This window comes from Plectropomus leopardus, chromosome 6, assembly GCF_026936395.1.
Source record: "Plectropomus leopardus strain MGB_pleo_1.0 chromosome 6, ASM2693639v1, whole genome shotgun sequence".
Taxonomy (NCBI): Eukaryota; Metazoa; Chordata; class Actinopteri; order Perciformes; family Serranidae; genus Plectropomus; species Plectropomus leopardus.
The window spans coordinates 32,403,503-32,427,972 of NC_142181.1; the positions used below are offsets into that span (position 1 = coordinate 32,403,503).

Below are 24,470 nucleotides of genomic sequence, written 5' to 3' on the forward strand. Positions count from 1 at the left end.
TATTATCCTCTAATATTTTATTGTAGTGTTTCTTCCTTTCAAATCTCATTATAGAGGTCAGTTTATTACAAATACACTTAACTGTGTAGCCTAAGTGAATAATGCAGAAAAACCAGGTGATCGTGGTATTTTTCTCCATTTTTGAGCCTACTAGAATAATAAAATCGATTACTTTTTCAGTCCACTCAATTCTTTTTGCTGCAAAACTGATTGAAGTGAGATGTAAACTTAATCTTATTTGAAAAAAACATTTGACAAAGTTTTCCTTTGGGGGCAAAATTAGCAGTTGAAAAGAGGGTAATACATCGCAGTATGTTTAAAATTGAGAATATTGTCTCATGGGGCCTTTTCTTATTCCAACCCCAAATAGTCACCTTTTATTTTTTGCAACAAAAAAAGCCAATCGAAATTCAAATAATTTAATGCTTTATTGATAAAACTTTACAAATTAACTTCAATTTACAAAACTAGAAAACATTCACAGTCTCTGCTTGGCACGAAGTTTCTGTAAGGTTTTCTGTGAAGAGATGATAGAAAAATATTTTGGAATCAGCTCAGAATTCAGGCACAACTGAATAGTTTGGTGCTCACAGTTGTGTAAAAACCAAATATACAGACATGATTCAAGGGTTTTACCTTGTGGAACTCCTTGGCCTTCAGTCTGTTTTTGGCGTAAGCCTCCTGTCGGCTCCTGATTGCTTTCTGATGCTTCACCTCCTCCAGCTGCTCATACAGTCTGTACAAACACATGATGGATGCATTTTGTTTCGTATGGAGTCAGATCAGGGTCAAAAGGTTTGTTACAATTGAAAACACAAAATTTGAAACTGAAAGTTCAAGTTTTGATCTTGAATTATAAATATATATATATATATAATTAAAAAACATTTTCAAAAAAAAGTGTATAAGTAAAAGTAAAGTGAAGTTTAAAGTGTAGGAAAAGGTTAATTTCAATTTATATATAATTTTGACAAAATTCTGACATTCTTTTGAAAATCAATTATTTCTTTTTAATATGCACTTTGATATAACGTCATATTTGAGGTCTTATTTTTTCAGTTGCAGATTTTGTGTTTTCAGATTCAAACCTTATTTTTTTCAATTCAAATCTCTTTTGTTTCAGATTTTTTTTTTAGATTTAAAAGCTTATAATATGTTAGCAGTACCTCTGTGTTCTTTGGTGCATCTCAGAAATGTCCTGTTTCCTTTGCTCCGGTGTGCAGGTTTTCACCTCAGCCACCCTTTTCAGCCGTAAATCTCTCACTGAGGAACACAGAAAAATACAGACTGCTGTTGAGTTATGGCTGACATTCAGATGAAATGCAGAACAGTACAGAGCCAGTCGCATGTCATAATACAAAAAAAGAATACTATTGGCAAGCTAAACCAAGCAGACGTTTTACTGAGAGTTTCTGAGTAAGGTTTCTGGATTATGCAGCCTGCACTTAGATTAAAAATAACAATTTTAAATAAGCATTCAAGCAATGTGATGTTTTTACTTCACACCTCCACAATGAAAACACAGACTAATAAAAGAAAAATTGGGAGAATACAGTAACATCCCATATTATCTTGTACTTAAGAATAAAAAGGAAGCGATTGTCAAAGCATGATGGCCATTGTTCAAAAACTTTTACTGCCTATATACAAGTTATATCTCACAAAAAAAATAATTTTCAGGTAATTTTCTTCATCATCTTTTACTGATTTCTTGCCAATTGTTGGACATTTACTTTTTTCACTCTGTTTTTGAAAAAAAATAAACCAGCCTGCACAGGTTTCAAAGAGTCAAAAATATGTGAGAGGTGTTTAAACGCAGCACAATAAAACTGTTATTGAACCAGGTTTTAAAGGGTTAACCCAGACACACAACAGTAATCATTTTTCTGACTGTTGATCAATTCAACCTTTCTGTAAAAGGTTATAAAAAAAACCCAAATTTGATTACCTTAACAGTATCTATCCTTAAATGCTTTTTAGGATATTTTCAAGAACATTTTCACCAAATTTAAGACTTATGGTAGAGGCAGGTTTTATGTAGAAATATGGTTATTACAGTGAGTTATGTTAATCTACATTTTGCCAACTAGTTAGTATAAAGTAACGTATTAGGTTCGGTGTTAGGTTTAAAGATTTGTAACTTAAAAAATGTGAACTAGAGCTCAACTCATTTTGACAAAAATAAATAAAGAAATGGATCAATTAAATTAAATATTTGTGGTAATTAAGACCACACACATTTAAATGTATGCCTTTTAAGGCCTAATATTTATAACATTGCATTCAAGACATTTTAAGATTTGATTACCTACAGATACCATTTTTGAGGGAAAAATAAATAAATATGTATATATGTATGTGTGTGTGTGTGTGTGTGTGTGTGTGTGTGTGTGTGTGTGTGTGAAGTAAGTAAGTAAATAAATAAATTAATTAAAACAACATTTTTAAGCCGATAAGAACAGGTACAATACAGCGTTGCACCATCATTGTCAGATGTCCTAAGCAACGATCTTCAAAACACTAAGACGGCATTGTGGAACTGTGTGTTTTGTTTTGTTTTGTTTTAGGAAATTGCACCTTCAGTTTAGTAATGTAATTATTTGAGGAGCAAAATAACATTTTAAAATGAAGAAAACTCAAGTACTCACTGTAGTACTTCAAAGTAGGTATGAGGTATTTTTGAGCAAGTCTTTTTGAGAAACAAAGGGTAAGTAACAGACTAAATTGTGGGCCTGTGCGGTTTGTCTTGTTTGCCGTCAGTGATACAAATTGGTGCTGCTGCTGCCTAAAGTGACTAACTAGTATAAAGTTGAGATACCTGCAGGGGGAGGCTGGAGCTTTTTCTGCTTGGTGAAGCCAGATTTCTCAGTGGTTTGATGCAGATCAGCCTGTCCCTCCTTTGAAGTTGCTTCAGTCTTGTGCTGAGATTCTGATTTTGTCGTTGCCTCTGAGGTGACTGGATGAAAGTCTTTAGCTTCAGACGTCTCTGTGGCTTCAGATGGAGCTTGGATCTCAGGTTGAATCTTGGCAAGAGCCGCTTTGGCCTTAATTTCCTCCACCCTGCAGGACGACCTCTGAAGCAGGGCTCTGAGCTTCTGCTGTTGGACCTCCTGCAGGCCTCCGCTGGGACCCCACTGAAATTCCAGGAGCATCGCTGAATCTGGGGAGGGAAAGTTTTTCACAAGTTTGAACTATTCTGACTGAAAAAGTGTTGCCAAAAGAAAAAAAAAGATTTTTGTGGATAGCTTTTGTTAAAACCAATTTGGTGCAAGACAGCTTTATTTGTATAACACATTTCATACAACAGGACGATTCAAAGTGCTTTACAGAGCAAGAAAACATAAAACATAAAAGGTAACATTAATTACCACATGATTTACAAACTTTTTTAAATGAAAATCACCATTCAAAACAGCAGAAGTGCAGACAAAAGGTTAAATTTATGACAGCACTTGTTCTTAGTCTATTTTTGTTGTTATAAAAGCCACAATAATGTGTCTATTTGTTTGAACTGGAACATGCGTATGAACTCTGCCTCCTTCTCTGCTCTGGCTGGCAACTTGTGAAAGGTAGGACAAGCTGCTTTAACACAAATTATTACTTTGTGTCGATTTTTGCTCGTCATGTTTAAAATATATATTAGGCAGGATGTTCCTAAAAGAAAAAAATACCCATATAGTGTAGAATAAACAGAAGAAATTCCTCTAAATCCTCACTTATGATACACAGTATTTACAGTGTATTTATCTGCCGTGACTCTGCTTGTATATTTTTAATTTTTTTTAAAATTTTGCTGTGGTCAGGGCTATGGATAAGCCAGAAAAAAGAGTTCCTATTCTTGTGATCAAAAATTATCTGAAGCTGTCCTGTAAAGCCTTTCAAATAAATAAATATAATAAATGAATAAATAAATAATACCAATTTCTAGTCTAAGTCCTACCCACTTAAATAAATGAGGATACAGCACTGGAAAAAAAATTAGGTTACAGCACCGAAAAATTCAAATACAGCGAAGGGAAATGCCAAATGGACAAAGCTCGTCCCAAAACAAGGCTAAGGCCTTGACAGTAATGTCTGGAAATGATTACTTTATTTTATTTTCCTGGGTATTCATCGCTCCTGTATCCTTTGCCTTCTAACCTTACTTATTCCCTTATTTATTTTTTTATTGTTTTTAAACTTTCAACTGTACACTCCTTGTTTGGCCATCATGATTTTATTCATTGTTTCTGACATACTCCTTACTCCTATATGCTGTGTTTTTTTTTTAAAGATTCTTTTTGAGCGTTCTTGCCTTTAATTGATAGTGAAAGGGGGAGAGAAAAAGGGGATGACATGCAGCAAAGGGCTGAGGCTGAAATCGGCCCCCGGCCGCTGTGGCGAGGACACGGCCTCTGTACATGGGGTGCCTGCTCTATCCACTGAGCCATCAGGCGTCTACTGTCTGCTGTTCATCTGTAAATGTTTATACGCTCTGTAGACTGTTGAAGCCGAATGGCCCTTTGGGATATAAAAGTTGTTTGAATTGAATTGAAGCAAAGCTGGAGTTGACTTTCACTTTCACTGGCAATAAACTTCAGCTGGCACTTCTGCATGGTATACCTTTAAGTCAGAAGCAAATTTCCCCACAACACATGCAGCCTCCCATCTGTAATATATATCACATATATTCATATAGTCTGAACTGCTATGATTTTACCTCGATTCGTTTGTTTCTCGTCCTCAGGAGTCTCATCCACTGACATCGAGGATTCCGACCCCTTGAGAAGACAAAGTTTGTGTTCAGAGATCAGAAAGACACTTTAAGTCAAAAAGTCAAAAACATGTTCAGTCACCTTTGTCTCTTGCCCTTTCTGTCCCTCTTCCCTCACTTCGTCCTCCGCGGCGATGGTCGTCTCCTGGTCCTGCAGTGTGGTGTCTGTCAGGCTCACCAGTGTTATGTCGGACTGCTCCAGGATCCCCTTCTCACCTGCAGCTTCCTGTTTGACAGGGAAAAAGAACAAGCACACAACTCAGCCAATGACAAAGCACGAATAGTATAAAGCAAGCACAAGAGGACAAGGTTCAAAAAACCTAATAATGCTTTCAAAAAAAGAAAGAAAGCTACCCCCCCCAATCAAAATAGAAAATATAAATAGATAAAATAGTTAATATAATTACAATAACAATAATGTTTTCTGGACATTCCCCCTGTTTATCATTATTATTATTATTATTATTATCAACTTCTAATAACTTCTCTCTCTCTTTAAAACTAATTTTAGGGTAATTTTCTTGTGTTTAGGTGTTTCCTAATTTCTTACAATTTGTGGGACATCTCTTGCAAAGTTCCTCATTGCCTTTTTAATCATATTTTCAAAAGAAGTCAAATCAATTTGCTCAAGTTTCAAAAATTTTAATTCATGTAAAAGGCGTCTGACCACAGAAGTTCCAGGTGTCAAAGGGTTAATTTAGGTCAAACCTGATAGTGAATATTACAGCAAAATTATACTTGAGGTTAGCCTACATTTTTTCTGTTGCTACTTTTAATTTATAAATGAAAAGAAATTTAAACTGAATGTAGTAAGAAATGAAAAAGTCAGTTTCTCTTAGTTTCAGTGAAGCGTCGGTTTTCTTTGTATGCAAACTAGCAACCTGCAGTGTGACAGAATAATGCAGTGCTCTTAGTGGGCAGCTGTTACCTTTTTAACAATGAGGCTGTTTTTAGAGTTTACCAAGGTGAACAAGAAAACACAATCGTACCAACAACTTCTCTGAGAGCTGACAGAGGTCGCTGAGCGGGACTGAATCTCCGCAGTTTCCGTCTGCATCCGCTCCCTCTGGCTGCAGCATGCCCACAGTATCATCACACACGGTTAAATTTGACAGGCTCAGAGTTGTTAGCTCCACATCCATCCTCATGGTGGGAGACATCTCGAGGACAGACTCATAGGGATGACACTGGGAGGTGATGAGCTGCGAGAAGGACTCAGGTAAGGCGGGGGACACTGCTGTGCAGTTAGACGGTTCCTCTGTTCTGAGGCGCTCAGGTGACGGTTCAGACTCAGCAGAAGCATCAGTGTGGGAGGGTGTGGAAACACTGCGTTCCCCGCTGGCTGGCTGTCCTTCAGGGGAGGAGGGCACACCGTGTTCGGGCAGGTGAAAGGTCATGGAGGGGTCGGTTGTTTCATTGTGGGTGACCTCAGCCAGGAGCGGGTGGAATGAGTCTGAGCCTGGAAACACTGAAGATGATGATAAACATGAACATAAAGCACCATTAAGTTTCTGACTAGGTAAGGAAAAAAAACAAACAAACATGTCAATACAAAATAGCTGACATCAGTTAGTTAGTTAAAAAAAAGGAAAGTATGTACACATATAACTTTTTGTTCCCTAGATCAAACTTTATCTGGCTGAGCCACTAACTGAGACGACAGATATACATATTGTGCATGACCGTAGTAAAAACAATTTTAGAATTCATTATAATAACTTGAATATTTTAAACGTCACCTTCAGTCCTCTCTGGGCCCAGGTCTACTGGAGAACTTTGGTTCTGCCGAGTCTGGTCCTGTGGATGTGGATTAAAACCTAGAGCTGAAGCGCTGTGTGATGAGGCTTCAGGAGGCAGCGCTGGGTGTGATGGCCCACTGACCCCAGCTGAGACACCGAGATCCACACGGGTTCTGTCATCTACAAACAGAGCAACAGCTGAATAAGTACAGAAGAAATCAGCAGTCATTGGTGAAAGAAACTAGAAGCTTAGCATCAAAATGTGTGCAGATTTAAACATGAACAGGTTCCTTATTAAGAGTCAAGTGCAGTAGTAGTATTACAATGCTGGAAAGATAGACTTTTCAAAAACTAGGCTGTCTGTGCAGTAGAAAGAGACAAATACTTTTAAAACTGGTGCCATTATCTGACCAGAGAAAACAGAAAAGGGGCTGGGGGATTCCTTTTTTGCTCAAGAGGAAAGAAAAACCTACAACTACCAGAGTGCACAGTGCCACGTAGGACTGATAAACACGCCAGCTAGTGTGTGACATAATGCAGATTGGCCCTTTTGACATAGGAAACAATTTGGCAGCCGACTGGCAACAAAAAACCTCATACTAAAGTTGAAGGTTATGCTAAAATTTGTTTCTGAAAACATTTTAAGTAAAATAGAGGCAACATTTGTGTTTCCTACAACATTGTGAAATTTTCACCTTTTTTTGGTTAGAGGCTTCAAAAAAGCCTGTTTGGGGTTTCTTGCCCCTCCCTGCAGTGTATTCTGTCTTTCTCTTTGTCGTTTTGTGTATTTTAAATTGTGAAAAAAAAAGACTGAAGACTAATGCAGTAACAGAATCTTGGTTCATAGTTGATCAGCATTGTTAAGTTGTACCATTTGATCTCAGTTTTTTCTGCCTCAATTTTTTACAACACAGTAAACAGTATGACACATACTTGTTGATCACAAATTCTTATATTACAGCCAAACAATGCACTGTAATATGTTTCTGAAGACATTTTTGGTGAGAGATAAGCAATAAAGTGACAGAATCTTGGTAATTATTTGATTAGCACTGCCTAGTTTTACTGTTTAAACAGAGTTTGGCCTGCATTTGAGAGAATGAGAGCTTCTACAGTGCTGCGAAAAAGTATCTGCCCCCTTTCTGATTTCTTACTTTTTTGCATGTGTGTCACACTCAACTGTTTCAGATCATCAAACAAATTTAAATATTAAACAAAGATAACCCAAGTAAACATAAAATGCAGTTTTTCTGTTATGATTTTATTTGTTAAGAGAAAAATACTATCCAAACCTACATGATCCTGTGTGAAAAAGTAATTGCCCCGCTTGTTAAATGATGAGGTCATTGTGATTAATCATATTATTGTGGAAAGCTGAGTTCAAATCAAGAGATCACATAAATAGAACCTGTCTGACAGGGGGAAGTCGGCCATATTGAACCCAAGACAACATGCCGCAATCCAAAGAAATTCAGGAGCAGATCAGAAAAAAAGTAATTGACATGTCTCAGTCTGGAAAAGGTTACAAAGCCATTTCTAAACCTTTGGGACTCCAGCAAACCACGGTGAGAGCCATTATCCACAAATGGAGAAAGCATGGTACAGTGGTGAACCTTCTCAGGAGTGGCCGGCCTACAAAAAGTACCCCAAAAGCACAGCGACAACTGATCCAAGAGGTCACAAAGGAACCCAGAACAACATCTAAACAACTGCAGGCCTCACTTGCCTCAGTAACGGTCAGTGTTCATGACTCAACCATAAGAAAGAGACGAGGCAAAAATGGCATGCATGGCAGAGTTCCAAGGCGAAAGCCACTGCTGACAAAAAAGAACATAGAGGCTCGTCTCACTTTTGCCAAAAAACATCGTGATGATCCCCGAAGCTTTTGGGAAAATATTCTGTGTACTGATGAAACAAAAGTTGAACTTTTTGGATAGAGTGCATCCCGTTACATCCGGCATAAAATGAACACAGCATTTGATAAAAAGAACATCATGCCAGCAGTGAAACATGGTGGTGGTAGTGTGATGGTTTGGGGCTGCTTTGCTGCTTCAGGACCTGGACGACTTGCTGTGATTGAAGGAACCGTGAACTCTGCTCTCTACCAACAAATCCTGAAGGAGAATGTCCGGCCATCAGTTTGTGACCTCAAGCTGAAGCGCACTTGGGTTCTGCAGCAGGACAATGATCCAAAGCACACCAGCAAGTCCACTTCTAAATGGCTTAAAAAACAAAATGAGGGTTTTGGAGTGGCCCAGTCAAAGTCCAGACCTGAACCCAATTGAGATGCTGTGGCATGACCTTAAAAAGGCGGTTCATGCTCAGAAACCCTCCAATGTGGCTGATTTAAAACAATTCTGCAAAGAAGAGTGGGCCAAAATTCCTCCACAGTGATGTGAAAGACTTATTGCCAGTTATAGCAAACGCTTGACTGCAGTTTTTGCTGCTAAGGGTGGTTCAACCAGTTATTAGGTGTAGGGGACAATTACTTTTTCACATTCAGATGGCTTTTTTTCCCCTTAATAAATAAAATCGGCACTTAAAACTGCATTTTGTGAGTTATCTTATAAACTTATATTTAAGTTTGCTTGATCTGAAATGGCTAAGAGTGACAAAGGTGCAAAAAAAGTAAGAAATTGGTAAGGGGTCAAATACTTTTTCACAGCACTGTTTACTCCTCATGTCTGCAGTTGTGGGCATACAATAATGTGGAAGTACAATTGTCAGAGCTAAGAGAAGAGCGGGGAGATCTGGGTGCTGTAAAGTATCACTTTAAATGTTTTACAATCAAACACTGTAAAGATGACAGACGTGCATCATGAGATTAGTCAAGTTAATTACTAGAGACAAAAGTCTTGTTTTCAAGAAGTTTAAAACTTTACTGCATGTGTCAGTTGCTCATACACCATGTTTTACCTGAGCTTCCACTGTGCTGCCCTGCAGACTCATCCAGCTCTCCAACCAGCGGTCTCATCCGGCTCTCCTCTGGACCTTCATCCAACCACGTTGTCGATTGCTCCGACAGCAGCTGACCCATCAGCTGACCTGCGTAAAAGTCCTGCCCGCCGCTCAGCCAATGAGAGCTGGACTGATGGGAGAGTCGACCAATCATATGACTCAGAGTAGAATCCCATCCGCCTTGATCCAAGCTCACTGAAACCGAAGCACCTGGCAGCTGACCGATTATGGACGAGTGAGCCGATGGTTGACCCACCAGTTGCTCCATGGCCGAGTCCCTCTGGTCAGCTGCGAGACAGGATGACTGGTCTGTCAGATGGCCAATCAGAGGTCTGAAAGAGTCGTGCTCCTGGTTCTCAGTCAGTGAGGGGTCCTCATCTGAGAAGTGCTGCACAGGTGGATTTACTGTACTGTACCGTTCCTGTACCACAAACAAAAAAATCGATTATTTGCTGTGCAAAACTTTTCATAAGGAGTTCTGAAATAAAAATGGAAAATTAGACACAAAACTGCAATGACATCACTCAGCACACCATTTCCTGCCAAAAAAAACAAAACACCATTTACAGTTTCTTTAAATACAAGTTTGTTGTTAAATATTTTCCCCAAGTGGCCACAAAAAACATCATCATCAAAACTAACAATCAAAACATTAACAGTTTTGCATCATGAGTCACTGACCAGGCCACTCCTCTGTGCTCCTGCTGTGTCCGAGGGAGGAGATCGAGGAGGTGTAGAGCTTTCATCCTCCTCACTCCTCTCTGAGACTCGAACCAGAGACTGCTGAGAAACAGAAGAGCCCGGATCCTCCACATACGAGCCTTCACTTTCTGCAGACCAACAAAAAGGAAACAAACACCACTGACATTGTGTGTTTTTCTGGTCCGAACTAAACTAATTACTAAAACATATTTGTGACACATGAAAAATTATGAGTTTCATATCTGGATGTTCACGACATCTTAAACACTTAATTCCAAAAATTTTCTATTAATCTATTATTCGCCTGTGTTCCTCTGAATTCCTGAAGAAAACTTTGTATTCCTCGCATGACACTGAAGCTAAGCAATTTACTGCCTCACCTTGCAGACACAGTGATTTTCAACAGGAAAGAGAAGCAGTTATATCGTTCTCTTCAAAGCCAGACTTCAGTGAGAAAAACGGTGATTTGCCATCACTGATTATAGGAGCTGCTGGTCTACCGCTGCCTATATCAGTTACTTCGTGTTATGTGACTTTGGTGTTCAAAAGGGTTTGTTCAGATTCACCAGACAACATCTCGGACAGCATAAGTAACTGATCAATGCAGTGGTAGAGCAGAAGCTCCTGTATTCAGCGAGCTAAATGCACTGATTTTCTCAGTGGAGTCTGGTGGCTTTGATGAGAGAATAGATGGGGAACTGAAACCATTAACTGCTTTCCCATCAGAACGGGTCATCTGATGGAAAGGTAAAGCGGTTAAAATACTCTCAGTATAGCGTACACTCAAACTTATACCCCTCCACAGCAATACATTGCTTAGCTCCTGTGTCAGTACTCCAGTCTGTTTCTACAAACCAGGGGCGGGCTAACTGACTTCTGCTGTCTGAAATACACAGACTATGGATAAGTACGTCATACAACCACACTTCAAAAAAACAGAACTATCCCTTTAATAACAGCAACTTTATCAAAATATCTTTTGACAAACTATTACACAGCTCATTCAATATAATCCAAGTCTCATTTATCCATTTGTATACTAAGCAGAGGTGGGTGAACCCATACCAAAATATAAATACTATAGATATTATGTTTTCATTTTGAAGATAAATGCTAGTGTCAACAGGATCAACACAAAAAGGAATTGCTTTTTAAATTTAATTCAATTTAAACAACTGTATTACTTCCACTAGAGGCAAATAGTTAAGGGGAGCATGTGAAGACTAAAAAAACAAATACACACACAAAAACACAGTGAACCAGGAGCCAAGGAACCAGGTTAAGAATTCTGAACCCCAACATAAAGACAAGCTGGGGAGAGAGAGGTTACTCTTGTAATAAATGTGTGCAGTGTGTGTAGTTTACCAATGGTTTTTCCAGCACTGCTCAGGGAGATGTTTAGCTCTCTTGTGTATCTGTCTATAATGTTCTGGATGCTGCTATCATTAAACAGAGAGTCTACAACCAGACCAGGATGGCCTGCAGCCGAGCTTTGACCGGATGGTGAGGAGACGATGAGTAAATCTGCTCTTTGTCCTTGTTCTGCATGATGTCTGAGCGGCAGGGATTTATCTAAAAAAGAAAAAGAAAGGAAAACAGATTTGATGAATTTAAAAAAACAATCACTATGTTGATGGATATACATAAAAGGGTCATGTGTACAGTACTGTCATCTTACAGCTCTAATGGACTGCAGAATCGAAAGATATTTCAACAGATCTCACACTTATGCTCATTATTTGGACGCACACAATCAGATTCTCTAGCACAGCGATTTCCAACTTTTTTCCTTACGGGACAACTTTTCTGGAATAGAGTAAACTGAAAACCCCTCAAGTCACATATCTAATGGATATTTCCTTTCATTTTCAACTCAAAAAAACAGTTCAGAACAACTTATTTCTAGGTTTTAGGACTCATTCCTGGGGTACCCCACTTTTATATTTAGTTTTTACTAGTATAATAAAAGTTGTAGATATCTTAAAAAACAATATCTACTAGTAAGAATGTATTGTGGATATCTTTGTGGAAAAGCTATTATGGATACCTAATCCCTAACTACAGATAGTGTGTTTGGATTGAAAAGGCTTGCCATAGACACACTTTTGCTCTCCCTCACCTGTGTTCACATTTTGCTCCGGATCTGTGGTGATGTAGCTGCCCGTAGAGATGGTGGTGGAGGAGAGGCAGTCAGAATCAGGCCTGTGTGCAGACTGACAGACACACAGACACACACAGACACACACACGTTAGGGAGATAAATAGATTCAGGAAACTTATACATGATCTGAGACTCACTGAGCTCAGTTCAAGTGTAGAAACCATCATGGCAGGTATTTTTTATTAAATACACTTCAGGTGGGGTAATTTTACATCATTGCTCAGAAAAACACAACACACACAACACACACAAAGGCAGACGCACAAACCAACACACACAGACAAACACACAAACACAGACACAAAAAAGTAAAAGCTTCTCAAGCATAATCAAAGGCCGAGGCAGATGCTGCCCAGGTGCTCATATTTGGCTAGTTTTCATCATTGATCCACAACACGTGAACCTCAGAGGGTAATATTAAAACTCTGGGCCAATATGCAGTGAAATACACGTAATTCATATGTTTCTGAAATTTAAGAGTACTAGTAGTATCACTGGCATCTGTGTCAAATGCTTTTAAAATGTTAGTATAGTCAATGCAAAAGCACTGCTGCAATTCAACTGTAAAGGAAAAAAAAACACATTAAAGCTGCAACTTTGCAACATGACAACAGAAACAGAAAGGTTGTCTCAAACAGAGAGCAAGCGAATTCTCTTTCACTGCATATTGACTAAAACTGTCTCTCCCTTGTAACTTTCTCATCAGCATCTGCTGAAAGGTTTGTCACAAGGATTATGATTGAAGTTTTGTACATCTTCAGCTGGCCTGTTACCTCTGTGGGGGATCTGTAGGTTGTGACTGCAGGACCAGAGCAGTCGCCTCCTCTTCCAGAGTCGGAGGAAAGTGGTGAGAGTTTCCTCAGGACTGAATCTGGAAAACAACAGAGTGAAAAAAATCTTCATTTTGGACCATTTTATTACTATTTTTATGATGTAATTTCAGAGTGATTTTTAAGAGCTCTTTTACATTTGAGGAACAAATTAGTTCAGTTGTCAAAACAAGCTTTTCCCATTTTTTCCCCTTTTTTTGCAATAACAAAGACAGGGATGACACATATAGATAGGAAGGTGGGGGTGGTTACAGCTTAATAAAAAAAATGTAGATAACTTAAAAAACAATTTCTACTAGTAAGAATGTATTGTGGATATCTTTTATCACCATTCTAACAAGTGAGAATGCAATTCCGAGAAGGAATACATATCATATTTTATTTTTCTCTACATTTCTTTTTCATTATTATTATTGATATAATTTTGTTATTATTTTGTTTTACTGTCTATGGACCTCCCTATGGGCTTAGTCCTTAATTAAGTTTGGAATTGAACTGAGCTGAAATAATTAACACCAGTATTGGCCTCCCTCCCCTGGGCACTTTTGGATTGATTTTAAGATTTTATTGCTTGTTTTTAGGTCTTCAACGGTCTGGTGCCACCTTACTTAACAGAACTTTTGCATCAGATGCTCCTAGATGTTTCCAGATCTAGACATAAAAACAGTGGAAATGAGCCTTTGCAGTGTCTGCCTCTACTTTGGAACAGCTTACCTATTTAAATTAAAACCACTTCAACTATAGAAATCTTTAAGTCACTGCTGAGGACCTGCCTCTTCTTGCTAAAATAAGATTTGAGCTTAACACCTTGACTTCATCTTCTGTTGTGCCTATAATGTTTGTTTTCTTCTGTTCTTATTGTGGTTTTCTTCTGTTCTTTTTAAATGTGCTCCACAAATAAAGCTTGACTTGACTAATCAAATACTACAATTTTCCTCTTCTTCTCCTGCACAGCTACGCACCAGCCTCTGAGGATTCAGGAGATGTTCCTGCCCCCATTAGCAGCCTCTCTCTCCAGATGAGATGGCTGGATCTCCTTGAGCTCGTTCCAGAGCCGATCGATCGGTCAGCGCTCTGCTGAGTCGTGTCAGAGGCCACAGACGATTCTGAATCCTCCTGTTGATCCCAGACCAGAGTGTGTGAAGGAGCCTTTACACACTCTTCCGGGCCTGTAGATAGCAAACAATAAACTATTATACCTGTCCAGTTTTAGTTTTTCCTTTTCATTGTTATAGTTTTTCACATGGTGATGTGATGAAAATGTGTTTCTGGGGCTGAGCTGACCTGTGACTTGGCTGCTGTTCACTGGTGTCTCCACCTCTTGAATAGCACTGAGCTCGTGTTGTTCAGTCATCATTTCCATGACGCCATGCCTGAAGCGGGTCACTGGGGGTTTTGCTGCTCGAGAAGGAGGAGGAAGAACTTGTCCTAGGGGAAGGACTGATGCCGGCGCAGGTCCAGCAGGGACATTGTTTTGTAAAATGAGATCTAAATGAAAAATAAACATTATACATTTTTAATAAAACTGGTGTTCAACATTTTATAAATTCCTTTAAAATAATGTGATAAAATTTGATGAAACAGCTTTATTTTTAGGAGTCATTTACTTAAATAAATATGGTTATTAAGTACATAACACTTTATTAATTAATTTCTTTAAGATAATGTGGAAAACTTAGTTGGAACTAATTAACTTGCATGGGTTATCACCTTAAAAACTCGTGTTCATAATTATGGTAATTATTTAATTACCATATTTATGAACACATAAACCTCATAAAAAATTAGGTTTTTCAAATTATTTAAAAGGAATTTTTAATTGTTTTGTACTTAATATAACTATGAACACATTTTTAAGTTGATTGCTAGTGAAAATTAATTGGTCCTACAATTGGATTTGTCTCTGGATTACCAGGGAGCATGCTCTTGATGTTGCTAGTAAAACAAACAGAACTTTCTTGTTCACTTTGTTTGTATTTCAAATGCTTAATTTCCAACAGCAAAATTAGCATCCCAAAATTTGAGTGCAAAAGAATTTTGCATTGTTTTGGATGAATCTAATGTTCAGCTGTATTTATTCAATCAGAGGCTACCATCAAAAGAAATGCATCGAAGAAGCTGTGGCTGCGGCTGCCGTACAGGAGGATACGGCTGCTAGCGACAGAACCTGAACCTCTGAAAGAAAACACTGACTGGTGGTTCCTTCTCAGAATTACCATCTGATGCCAAAACAAATTGAATCTTTCTGCTGCAAAGCCCAGCTTTTGGAATGATTTGGGGGTTTGGGTGGGGGCTTCCACACAATGCATCCTGGTACATGTACCCAAAGCACTGCAGGCAAATGTTTTACAAGCAGGAGTATAATGGGAAATGTGTAAATCCATCCATTAATTTTTTATTACCAGTACTGAACACACAGCAAGGGACAACATGGCACTTTTTTTTAAAGAGATCACAAATTAAAGGGTAAATAAATAAAATGGAAAAATCCATTGTGAAGTTCAATGGAAATTCTGTAAAAAAAAAAAATAATAATAATAATTATGGGAAAAACTATCTACAATCAGTCATCAGCTACCTGTCTCACCACTGTTAGATGGCGGTTGCGAAGGTGAACCGTCCGTCTCTTGAGGGTCTTCCAGGTATGATAAAGTTCCTCCATGAGACTCCTCTATAGCTCTCAGCAGGGACGCCAGTAATTTTCTGCGGGTCTGATTGACGTTCTCTGAAACTTCACTGGCTGCCTCTAGAGCTGGCTGTGGGAGAGAAAATGCATCAGAAAAGTTGTTTTCACAAACATGCACACAGCCTCACCGAGCTAAGGTTAAGGTTAATCAAACACACTTCGGGGCCAGTAATTTTACATCATCGCTCAGTGTACAGAAACAAACATCCACACAAACTCACACAAGGATGGAGTCAGACTTTGGGAACTCCAGGTTCCCAAACATTTTTACCAATGAATTTTCAAAACTGTTCCATAATATTTGAGCCCATTTCCGTTTGAAACCTGGATTGACATCAGTTTTCCTGTCCTGCATTCAGACGCCTTTCCACAAGCTATTTAACCTATTCAAAACTGAGCAAAGTGGTTTGATTTCCTCTGAAAACAAGGGAAAAAGGCAACGATCAACTTGATAAGAAATATCACAGGAATTTTTACCTACAAATTAGTTTTAAAAAAGGGGGAAGGATTATTAGAAAATAACACAAAAATAGGGAAACATCCAGAAAACTATATTTAGAATTATACTTAAAATTATTTTATAGAATAAACAGATTATAATATATAAAATTAATACATATATTTTTTTAGCACATGCAAAAGCAGAAACCCCCCTTGGTGTGTTTCCTATTTTGCAAAGTAATAACTTGTAATTTAAGTTCGTTTTTTTAAAACAATTATATTTTATGTAATGGACCTACACAAAATAGTTAAAACTGGTGACTTGAAATGAAAATAAAAATTGGCTTTAAATTTTTTTAAGAAATAAAAGACAAAGAAAAGTTTTGTGTGCATATGTATTTACTCCAATAGCTATGAAGCCCTGCAAAAAGCTCTTTTTATAACTCACCCCTCTTTGCTTCTCCCGAACTTTGTCCCTGACCTGACCTACCTGATGCTAAGTGGTGCTGCAGACTCTGGGACCTTTCAGAATTGTTGTATATATACTAAGATCATGTGACTCTTAGATTGCACACAGGTGGATTTGATTTTTTTTTTAAATGTGTGAATTCTGAAGGTAATTGGTGGTACCAGAGCTTATTCAGAGGCTTCATAGCGAAGGGTATGAATTTTTTTTTAAATGTCACTTCACCAATTTTGACATTTGTGTACATCTATTACGGAAAATCCCCTCCAAAAAGAACTTTTTAAATTACAAGTTGTATTTCAACAAAACAGAAAAACATCAAGGAGGGTGAATACTGTTGAAAGGCACTGTAGTGAGGTTTCAGTGATCACATAGTTCTGTGCTAGTTAAATTAGTAATGCAAGGAACATATTTTAAGTAATATTTGACATGCTTTGGAAGTTTTATGAACATATTTTAAGCAAAAGCCAAAACCATGTATTAAAAGTTTTTTTTAAAAATCTGTTAATTCCAAACAATTTCCAGACTTGTAAAGCTGTTGTTTTTTTTTTTCTCCAGGAATTTCATGACTGTGGGACCCCTGTGCACGCTGTTAAACAAAAGTATTCACCCTATACAACAGGGATACCATATTTGTTTTACCCAGGGGCACTTTTGTAAAATGACAAGAGGGATGGGACCAATTAATAAATAAACTTTACTAATATTGATCAGATAAAATGAAAAAACAAGGAAAGTCCTGTCATAGCAGCCCTGTATAGATGAGCATCACTGCCATACAGGCACCAGCAGGAAAGTTTTTTCTCCATGTGCTGTGATTCTATTACAATATTCAAAAACGCTCTTCAGCAGAGTCGATTCTAAATATCAAGAAGGAATCATTCCTCTTAATACTTCTTCCTGCTGTTTTATCTTTGTTTTGTGAAGAACCACATAAGGACTTGTCCACTGTACAAAAAAAGGGCAGTGACATTCCCTTCTTACCTGTGCATCAGTATGTATCAGAGCCTGCAGCGTCTCTTTCTGCCGTCTCATCTGCTGCATCTCTGCTTCCTGTCTCTGCTGTTGCTCTTCCTGTCTCTGCCTCTCCTCCTCCTGCTGTCTCTGCTGCCGCTGCACCGCCTCCCTCTGCTCCAGCATTCGTCTCTGGACCTCCAGCAGCTCTCGTCTCTGCCTCTCCATGTCTGCGTCCTCTCTGGAGCCCAGGGACGCGGTACGCAGGGCATCATGTGGCAAGCTCCCCGGCTCAAATGCTATATGGTCTGGAAACAGCACTGCACCACTTGTGGTGCTTGGGCTGATGGCTCTGATGGGGTCAGAGGTCGGCTGCAGTGGGATACTGGCTGAGTGACGTGTTGTGAGCAGCGTGTGAGACAGTGGCTCTGAGGAGGGTCTAACTCTCTGTGTAAGGTGCTCTGTTACTCTCTCCATGATGCTGTCAGTCAGCAGGGCAGTCATATCTGCTCTCTGGTCCCTGGGACCGCTCGAAATAGATTCAACTTCATCCGACAGCAACTTGGAGCTTCCACTGGAGCCAGGGAGTCGGGAAGTTGAAGCCAACATGTCAGACTCTTTTGTGGGAACTACTATGGAGGTTTGTGATGTAGCATGGATGTATCCAGGCATTGCAGGAGATATAGGGGGTTGCAGAGGAGCTGGAGGATGCACAGAATGAGCACTGTGCAGAGGTGGGTGAGTAAGGACTGAAGGCAGCAACGATGTAGCGGTCATGTTGTGACGAATTCGTAGAGCTTTTTGGTATTCCTCCAGGCGCTGTCGGGCCACCTCCACCGTCCTCTGGTGAATTCTGAAATAAAGAGGTAGTCCAAGGAAGTCAATTTATTTATGCAGCCCAAGATCAGAAATCTACTTCAACTCTTTGAAACTTGGGCAAATTGACTTAGCTTAATAACTTAAGTAATTAGTAAAAAGTACAAAACAATGACCTGAAAATTAGCACAAATATAAAGGAATAAGACAAGAAAAGTAAAAGCAAAAAAGAAATATTATAGGTTCTTAAAAATAATAATTATATCACATAACTTTTAATATGTAATTATGATAGCTTTTTCTTGTTGTAATTTTCTATACCTACAAATTTCTTGCAATTTGTGGGATTTTTCTTTTCAAAATGCTTATTGATTTCTTTCAAAAACATGGGGGAAAATACACAAAACAAATGCTCTGGGTTTACAGGTTTAAATACTTATCAAAAGCATCTGAGTGCAGCACAAGAAAAGTAATATTGATCCAGGTTTTAAAGGGTTAAGGGGCTTTACAATGTGCATGGCATTATGACACCCCCGATACTTATTTAGCTCCTCTAAAGCTGTATTCTTTGAGAAATATGTGTGATTAATACAGTGACAGTAAAAGTAATAGAGTACATAAGAACTGTGAATTATTCTCTCCCCTGTTGAGATCTACTGTCAAAAATAACTGCGACTGGTTAACCACAAAAAAAGAAAAATCCTCAGGGTTTAAGCTCACCTGTTTCGCTCCAGCAGCTGCTGTTGAAATTCTTTAATCCTTCTAGTGTGGTCATTTTCACCTGCAGGAAGCACCGCCTGTAAAGTGCAGAAGTAGCAATTATTCATCATTAATTGTACTATACTGACCACACTTCACAAAGGTTATCTTGAAGGAATACTTCACCCCCAAAATGACAGTTGTATTACAATTACTCACCCTGAGTTTTGTTGAATTTGTGCATGTTTTTCTTACATGCCTCTGGAGAACCAAGAATTCAAAAACGGATACAATTCTTGCACACAGGTGCAACTCCTTTTTTTAAAAAAATGATTTTTTGCCTTTATTACAGATAGGACAGATAACACGTAAGCGGGGGAGAGAGAGAGGGAATGACCTGCAGCAAAGGGCCACAGGTTGGAGTCAAACCTGCAGCCTGCATTTTTTCCCCAATGTTTTTGACAGAAATCAAACCAGTGTACCAGGTTTCAAAGGATTAAACCCAGTTACCAATGTCTTCATTTTTTCAATTTTTTGATTCTTTGTTCACAAGAGGCACGCAAGAAAAACATGCAGAAATTCAACATAACACAGGGTGAGTAACTGATATACAAATGGTCTCCTTCAAATGATGACCCAATGATACCTGTTTGAATCTGACAGGAATATTGAGAGAAAAATTAAAACAAATTTGATACTATATCAAAGGGCCTACCTCAGTGACTGGACCAGGAGTGACAGAGATGACCTCCTGGTCACGGACAGGTACCTCTGGTTGATAAGTAGCCTTCAGATCTTCTCTCTCCTGCTGAGCCTCAAGCAGCAGCTGCTCCAGTTTGGCTTTCTGCTCTTCCAGCTCCTGCAGCAGAACCACCTGCTGCTGCTTCTCCCTCTCCAGCTCCTCTTCCTAAACCCCCCAAAAATAAGGGAAAGAAAAAAACTGAGGCATCAGTTTGCTTAAAAGTAACAGAAGTTGAGACTTTCCAGAAAAGTGAGAGCCCCATAAAATAAAATCCGTCAAATTTCTTCCTGCTGTGAAATGCAGTCTTCAGAAGGTCATCTTTCCCAGCTGGCCGAGACTGAGGCTCCTGTACATAGCCCCTATTATGCTAACCTTCATTTTTATTTTAAAGAAAAACTTCAGTGTTGCCTCCAAAAACAAGTAATCAAGCTTAAGTCTGCACCTTTTTCATCGCACAAATAAGACAACATTGTCAAAGCAGGAAAATAGTAGGTTTGTCGAGTTCAAATGCGCCACGCCTGGACGGTGGACGAGAGGAGGAGGCCGCAGCAGGAGGCCGCAGCAGGAGGCGGTGACAAAAAGCAGCGATCAAGTCGGACAGATTTCTAACTTTTCCAGCAGCTTTCAGTCTGTACAGGAAGTCACAAAAGCACCCACATCCTGATAGATTTTATTCTTACCCATTCAGATCTTATCAGATACGTTTATCAGTCTGTTTACAGCCTCCAATTATTGTATTGATAACAATGCAACCTTTCCAGATATTATACAGGTGATCTTTAATTTCTGTTCATGTTTATACCTACACTGACATGAATTCTAATGTAAATCAGCATCATATAATTTTGCTGCTATATATATAAAGCTGCTGAGCACACCTGTCACCCTCAAACTATCAATAAATCAAAACCATCACAACAGCTTTCAGCACAGATCAGTCAGACAGCCTGTAGTCAGGGCTTCACATCTGTACATATTATTTTGAGAATCCTCACATCCCACTTAGGCTGCTGAACACAAGTCTTTGTGTTGTTTAATCCTTAATCCTTAGGCTCAAACGAACCTAATGCAATGCAGAGGGAGATGAGAAAACACCAAATATATCTTAACATGCTTTTCACATATGAACCTTCTGGGACCATCAGGACATCTGAAGCCAGCTGACTGACTGTCCCAAGAGTTAGAACAAAACATGGGGAAGCAGCGTTGTGCAGCACAAACTTGAAATAACCTCTCAGATGATGTTGAACAAGCCCCAGCTCTGACCACTTTTAACCTTTTGAAATCTTGATTGGCATTTCTTTTTTGTGCTGCATTCAGACACCTCTCACAACCATTTAAACCTTAAAAACCTGAGCAAATTGCTTTGATTTCTATCAAAAACATGGTAAAAAAAAAAAAAAGCAAAAGGAAATGAATAACTTGTTAAGTTACAGATTCTGCAAATTGCAAAAAAAAATGAGTTATTTTAGAAAATTATTTTCAAAAAATGCAGTGCACTTTTGCTATTTTAATATCATAAAAAATCATTTTATTTTCATTTTTTAATTTTAATCATAAATTTATTTATTAATTACTTTTACCTTTAATATCTTTTCTCTTTATTGGTTTATAGTAAATCTGTATTCTTTATTGTGTTTTATATTGTATTGCTCTCTAAAGCACTTTGAAATTCCCAGTTGAATGAAATGTGCTATACAAATAAAACTGCCTTGCCTTGTCGTTTACTTTGTGCAATGCTAACGACAAGCTGCAATCAAGTGTAATATCTGTGTCCTCCCAATATGGAAAACAATGAATTTACCATTTTAGTAAGTGTAACAGCTCACTGCATGTTTCCAATGAGACTTTCCAAAGTCTCCAGTAATATGCTCTCTTATGATGTGATCTCACAGCAGTCACTGGATTTACAATACAATCAATTAAACCTGTCTGATTACCTGCGGCTGCCTACATGTACAGTGTAGAACAACAGTTCCTGCTCTGTATTATATAAAAGGAAATCACCACATACCCTTTTCCTTCGTTCCTTCTCAAACTCTTGGATTCTGTTGGCGAGTACAACAGGAAGAAGAGGATCTGCTGCAGTAGACGGCTCTGTCGTCTCCACTGCTGGTTTCAATTAAATACAAGAAAAACACAACATGACTATTACCTAACAACAACTAAATATTTTAAATTTTTACTACACAGGGATGTACAGTATTTTTGGAAAACAAAACAGGAATGTCAAATCTCATATTTGAGAAGAATAAATTGAAATCCAGAAGAAAAAAAACAGCTAGTATAACTTAGTAATTCAATAGCAGTCCGCATCACTTTGATCATACAATATATTTGTTTGAATAGTTGAAAATGTTAAAATACACAGAGGAATTTTTTTAATAAAAAATATATATTTGGAAACATCTTTATATAGCAATAATAATCACTATTAATATAATGCTTGGTTAGTTTTTTTGGGTTTTTTTTAAAATCATTAACTAGTTGACTAGTTATTGTTTGCTCTCTCTTATTTCTAATTATTTTTAATTTAATCAGATTCATTTATTTTAAAGTGTGTTTGTTTACATGTTGATGACAGTGAATGACTTACCCGGTGGTGAGTGCGCAGGCTCAGGCACCTTGACAGGAGGCAAGTTGTCTTTCTCCTCGCTGGTCAGAGAGCCTGTGTCGATGGTTGTGTCCCGCTCCGGGATCAGATCAGTGCTGGCAGTCGGTGACTCTGCTGCAGGGATGCAACTGTTGCGGTCAGTCCACTGGTTCCTCTGGCTCCTGATACGATCCAGGAGTTTCTTCAATGCCCGTCTTGGAGCAGGTCTGGAGGGCTCCACTGCAAGTAAAGAAAAAAAAACACTTAATTCAGCTACGGCTAGACAAGTTTCAGGAAAATTACACCAAGATTATCACATAGACTACGATTGTTTTTAGGGTTGGTGGCTGTAAGATGCTTGAACTTAACTCATAAATTGCATGTTAATAAAGACAAGATCTGTGTATCAATTTTGTTTATCTTTTTTTATTTTATTTTTTATTAGTATAATTACTATTAATATTATTTTAAAGGTTTTTTTTAGTTCATTTTTATTATTGCTATTTCTATCACTCTATTTTTCCATGTATAAAGAGGTGCAGGGATGATGTTTTCTTAAAGTGACATGGAAGTTAGCATCACCCTAGTTCCCTCTTCAAAAAGCCTGCGGGATTTTTCCATCTGATTTTGGATCATTGCAGAAAATAAGCTCTGTGGCAAACACAAGTTTATAATACATATGTTTTGTTTAACAAGATCATCTTTTTCAATGAACACCACATTTATTACAGTAAAACATTAATGTTAGGCTATACACAAACTACATCGCAGACACGACTTAACACTGCCTCCACAGAGACTGAAAAGCAGTGTTTGACATGATGATATTCTGTATTCTCAATTACAACTTGTTGGGACACTGCCTTTTTTAAGACACAAAAGCTTTAAAATTCATGAGCAGGATTTTTACTGATGCACATATTTTATGCCATAGAACAAAAGTCTCTTCAGCTTGTGTTAACCACAGACCTTATTTAAGGCTTCTAAACAAAAACCCATTCAAAACGCTTTGAGACAAAGGAATGGGGAATGTTGAAATGTTAACACAATTTACCGTTTTAGTACTCATTCCTGCACACCTTTATAAAGTTACTTACCTATGTGTATTTACTTGTCCGGTGAAACACTGAACTACTGATCATGTCTGTCCTGAAAATATTGATAAACAAAACTTTGGGAAAAAATTTCATTACACAAGACAAAAATGTGCATCTGATACTTCTCTTCACCTGGAGCCAATGTCTCCTGCTCCTCCTGCTCAGTGTCATGTTGTGTGTTTTCTGCTCCTTGTGTGCTGATGTCATCCAGTGTGACATCCAGCTCCTGGTCCTGGCTGCCTGTGGACAGAGCTGGCAGAGGCTCGGGAACCAGCTGGACCACCAGGTCTCCTTTAACCCCTGGGATCAGACACAGTCGAACCTCCATTAAAACTGTAAATATATCCTAAATCTCCCAACAAAGCATAGAGGCTGCTTTGTTATTTGAACCTTTAAAACCTGGAGGGACATCACTTTCCTTGGTCTGCTTTCAGATGCCTTTTTTTTTAGGAATTAAACCTTTGAACCTTGAGCAAATGAGTGTGATTTCTTTAAAAAAAAAAACATGGGGAAAGGGCAATAAGCAACCTGGTAAGTAATGTTTCACAGTTAATTTTAAGCGCTCTCTCCAGGCCATGTCTATTTTTTGATATTTTTAAAAAACTGTTTTCAGGTAATTTCCCCATACTACATTTTTCTCATCTTTGGGTAATTTCTTCTTTCACTGCTCATTGCCTTCTTCCAGTGTTTTTTTTAAAGAAATCAAGCCAATTTCAGGTTTCAGGTTCTAAATTAGTATGCAAAAATACAAAAAGAACTTAAACTTCTGGCTAGTTAGAATTATTTGTATGGTTTCAAGCAAAGCTACAAGTACTGAATTTCGATAATACACA

The 24,470-nt window shown here is 38.3% G+C and overlaps 1 protein-coding gene across 4 annotated transcripts in view; it reads right to left on the reverse strand.

Moving 5' to 3' along the window:
- Positions 1 to 409: 409 nt before the first annotated feature.
- Positions 410 to 24,470, reverse strand: part of cep295 (centrosomal protein 295) — a 29,411-nt gene continuing 5,350 nt past the window's right edge. The window contains exons 8-29 of one of the 4 annotated variants that reach the window (XM_088079263.1): positions 23,770 to 23,937; positions 22,544 to 22,780; positions 21,962 to 22,056; positions 19,921 to 20,112; positions 19,227 to 19,303; positions 17,721 to 18,543; positions 15,722 to 15,899; positions 14,428 to 14,631; positions 14,106 to 14,312; positions 13,087 to 13,184; positions 12,272 to 12,365; positions 11,518 to 11,724; positions 10,132 to 10,280; positions 9,409 to 9,871; positions 6,493 to 6,672; positions 5,743 to 6,221; positions 4,836 to 4,979; positions 4,700 to 4,760; positions 2,819 to 3,160; positions 1,167 to 1,263; positions 637 to 736; positions 410 to 517 (exon numbers count right to left, since the gene is read on the reverse strand). In XM_088079263.1, the coding sequence (XP_087935389.1) occupies positions 479 to 517; positions 637 to 736; positions 1,167 to 1,263; positions 2,819 to 3,160; positions 4,700 to 4,760; positions 4,836 to 4,979; positions 5,743 to 6,221; positions 6,493 to 6,672; positions 9,409 to 9,871; positions 10,132 to 10,280; positions 11,518 to 11,724; positions 12,272 to 12,365; positions 13,087 to 13,184; positions 14,106 to 14,312; positions 14,428 to 14,631; positions 15,722 to 15,899; positions 17,721 to 18,543; positions 19,227 to 19,303; positions 19,921 to 20,112; positions 21,962 to 22,056; positions 22,544 to 22,780; positions 23,770 to 23,937 (4,634 nt within the window). In that variant the 3' untranslated portion in view covers positions 410 to 478. Of the gene's footprint in view, positions 518 to 636; positions 737 to 1,166; positions 1,264 to 2,818; positions 3,161 to 4,699; positions 4,761 to 4,835; positions 4,980 to 5,742; positions 6,222 to 6,492; positions 6,673 to 9,408; positions 9,872 to 10,131; positions 10,281 to 11,517; positions 11,725 to 12,271; positions 12,366 to 13,086; positions 13,185 to 14,105; positions 14,313 to 14,427; positions 14,632 to 15,721; positions 15,900 to 17,720; positions 18,544 to 19,226; positions 19,304 to 19,920; positions 20,113 to 21,961; positions 22,060 to 22,543; positions 22,781 to 23,769; positions 23,938 to 24,470 lie in introns of all 4 variants that reach the window. The other 3 variants (XM_088079265.1, XM_088079264.1, XM_088079262.1) reach the window with 3 other exon arrangements.